Consider the following 2,761-nt stretch of genomic DNA (forward strand, 5'->3'; position numbering starts at 1 on the left):
GTTTTTAAAGGCACCAAAATCTGAAGTGTTTCCTGGGGGATAGCAGAGCACCCACTGCTGGCCATCTGCCCCAGGCTAGGCAGAGTGATGGAAGCCTTGTGGCAGCCCCAGGGAGTGCAGCAGCTGCCCAGAAAATGGGGACCGTGGTGCATGTCCCCCTGCAAAGCACCTGAAGAGAGCCCTCCCCTTCCCCTGGGGTCTGTGCTGCAGGGGCTCTGGCAAGCCCTGGGGGCCATGAAGCACCACCTCATGCCATGGTGAGCCCAGCAGCACCCAGCTGCACCCCAACTCATCTTATCTCTCCCAGATCTTGGCCCTGTGGTGTCAGAAGAGGGTCCCCCATGGCTGTGGCCGACAGCAAGGGGACCCTGCTCATGCCAGCCAGCGGTGCCCTGGCCCTGCTTGGTGTCCTGATCTACCTGGGGGCCCTGTGTGCTGCCTGCAGACGGTAAGTGCTGCCCATGGGCCCTCTGCTTTCCCTCCTGCTGCTGGGGACAGGGCTAGGGATGCCTTGGTGGCATTTAGTGGTGCCTCATGGAGACTGTGGATGTGCCTGTCCTGATCTGGGATCTGCTGCTCTGCTCACCCCTTACTCCCAGCTACAGCCCCTCTGCAACCCTGCCTGGCCTGATCCTGCACCCTTGTGCCTTGCTGCCTCCCCCACTGCACCCCCTGCACCCAAATGCTGTGCAGGAACAGCCTGGGCTGGGATGGGCAGGATGGGTGATGCCAAGGGTGATGCCAGCAGTGCCTGGCACAGCTCAGCAGGATGCAATCAAGACCTCCCCAGCCGGTATGGAGCCAGCTTGGGGCTGGTGAAGGAGCAGGGTTGTGGTTTGGCAGGGGCTGCTGCTCCAGCAAGGTGAGGCACAGAATGATGCCCACCACGGCCAGGCTGGGGGCCAGTCCTTGCCCCTATCCTGACCACCTGCCTTGAGCTCAGCCACGCTTCTCCTTGCAGCAAGGGCAGGAAGAAGAAGGTCCCTCCAGATGGGGTGAAGCTGGTGGATGAGGTAAGCAGATGCTGGGGAGGGCAGGATTGGCTCAGGGGGCAGCTCTGGGTCCCCCAGGTGCCAGCCATGCCCCTGACGTGTGCCCCACTGCAGGCCCTGCCGGGGCAGACACAGCTGCGCTCGCTCAGCAAGTCGGACACCAAGCTGCATGAGCTGTCCCGAGTGAAGGCCAGGGATGCCTGTGAGTGCCCAGCCAGCCAGGGCAGCCAACAGGGGATGCTGTCCCTTGGAGGGTGCCCGCTGTCCCCACACTGCCCAGCAAGCACATGGTGGCATGGACACAGGTGCCACGCTGCCGGCGCAGGGCTCAGTGCTTGCTGTGCTTCAGATTTCCCACATCTCCTGTCCTCTCCCTGCAGCCCAGTGCCCAGCCGGCCTGGATCTCCCGTGCCCCCCAGCCAGTGGTGACTCCATCAGCATCTTCCTGCACCGGGAGCTGCCCCAGATCCCTGGCCCCCAGCCCCTGGCAGCCTCCTCAGCCCCTGAGCAGACCTACTCCAACCTGCTCTGCACCCCAGCGCAGAAAGCGGTGCAGGACATTGTCTATGAGTGCGTGGCCATGGGGGCAGAGGATGCCCCAGTGCCCCCCGTGCCCACCAGCAGCCAAGTGCTCCACAGACATGCAGAGCAGGGAGCAGCCAACTACGCCTGTGTCCGGAAGGTGAAGAAGGCAGTGCCCACCGAGGTGCAGGATGGAGCTGTGGTGGCACCTCCCACAGCTCTACACTGCTGGGATGGTGCCCGCAATGCCACCCTGGCAAAGGTATGGTTCTGGGGTGGCAGGGATGGGCATGGGACTGGTGCTGTGCTTGCTGGATGGGGCACACACAATGCCCTGCCCCCCTGCAAGGCCTGTGTTTGGAGCAGGGTGTGAAGTAGGGTTCCCAGCAGAGCTTTTAAGGGGACAGGAGGAAGTTGAGACCCCGAAGGTGGGTGATGCCCATGGTGCTGCTCTCTGTGCCCTGCAAAAGGCTCCCTGTGCAGAAAGTGGGATCCTTCAGAGGGGTGCACAGGCATGGGGATACCCCAGGCTGGGCAGGGCTTGCCCCTAACCCCCCACCTGCCTTTTGCAGCTGGAGGACATGTACTCAACGGTGTGCAAAGCCACCAAGAAGAAAACCCAGGTCCCCACACCGTCCTCAGGGGAGAGGGGTGCTGGGTGGCCACCCCTGTGCCAGGACGAGGGTGCCCTGGCTGGGTGTTGGTCCCCTCCAGCAGCCCAAGGCACCCTGGACCCCTGCTATGAGTCCATCAACGACAGAGCCTGGACTGCTCAGGGCTGTGGCCCCGACCCAGACTACGAGGCTGTGGACCTGAGCTGGAGGAAGGTGGTGAAACGGGAGCCAGGCAAGGACTCAGCCCCCGAGAGCCTCTACGAGAGCGTGGGGGACATCTGGGCAGGGGAGCCCCGCAGAGCCCCGGCCAGGACAGCAGCCAGCGGGCTGGAGGTCTACATCACCAACCTATAGCATCCCCTGGCAGCAGATCCTCCCCACGGCGTGGGCCCACCCAGCATGGACACTGTTGGGGTGGGGGTTCCCCCAGGACTGGCTTTGCAGGGGGGTGGCCCTCACCCCGGGACAGATGTAGGGGGTGGGGGGCTGCAACCCTGAGAGCTTTTTCTGTACACACTTTCTGTTCTCTTGAAGCAGCCTTGTCCCACCCCACCCAGTGCCAGCAGGCTGACATTGGAAGGGGCAGTTTGCAGGTGCTGGGTGCCACATGGGAGCCCAGGGGGACAGGGCTAG

At 63.6% G+C, this 2,761-nt stretch overlaps 1 protein-coding gene across 1 annotated transcript; it reads left to right on the plus strand.

The window, feature by feature from the left end:
* Positions 1-341: 341 nt before the first annotated feature.
* LIME1 (Lck interacting transmembrane adaptor 1) lies at positions 342-2,482 on the plus strand. The gene is made up of 5 exons (XM_054392111.1): positions 342-448; positions 962-1,013; positions 1,107-1,194; positions 1,373-1,776; positions 2,087-2,482. Exons 1-5 carry the CDS (start codon positions 342-344, stop codon positions 2,480-2,482), a joined length of 1,047 nt encoding a protein of 348 aa, XP_054248086.1.
* Positions 2,483-2,761: the final 279 nt, after the last annotated feature.

The sequence above is a fragment of the Indicator indicator genome, chromosome 24, assembly GCF_027791375.1.
Source record: "Indicator indicator isolate 239-I01 chromosome 24, UM_Iind_1.1, whole genome shotgun sequence".
Classification (NCBI taxonomy): Eukaryota; Metazoa; Chordata; class Aves; order Piciformes; family Indicatoridae; genus Indicator; species Indicator indicator.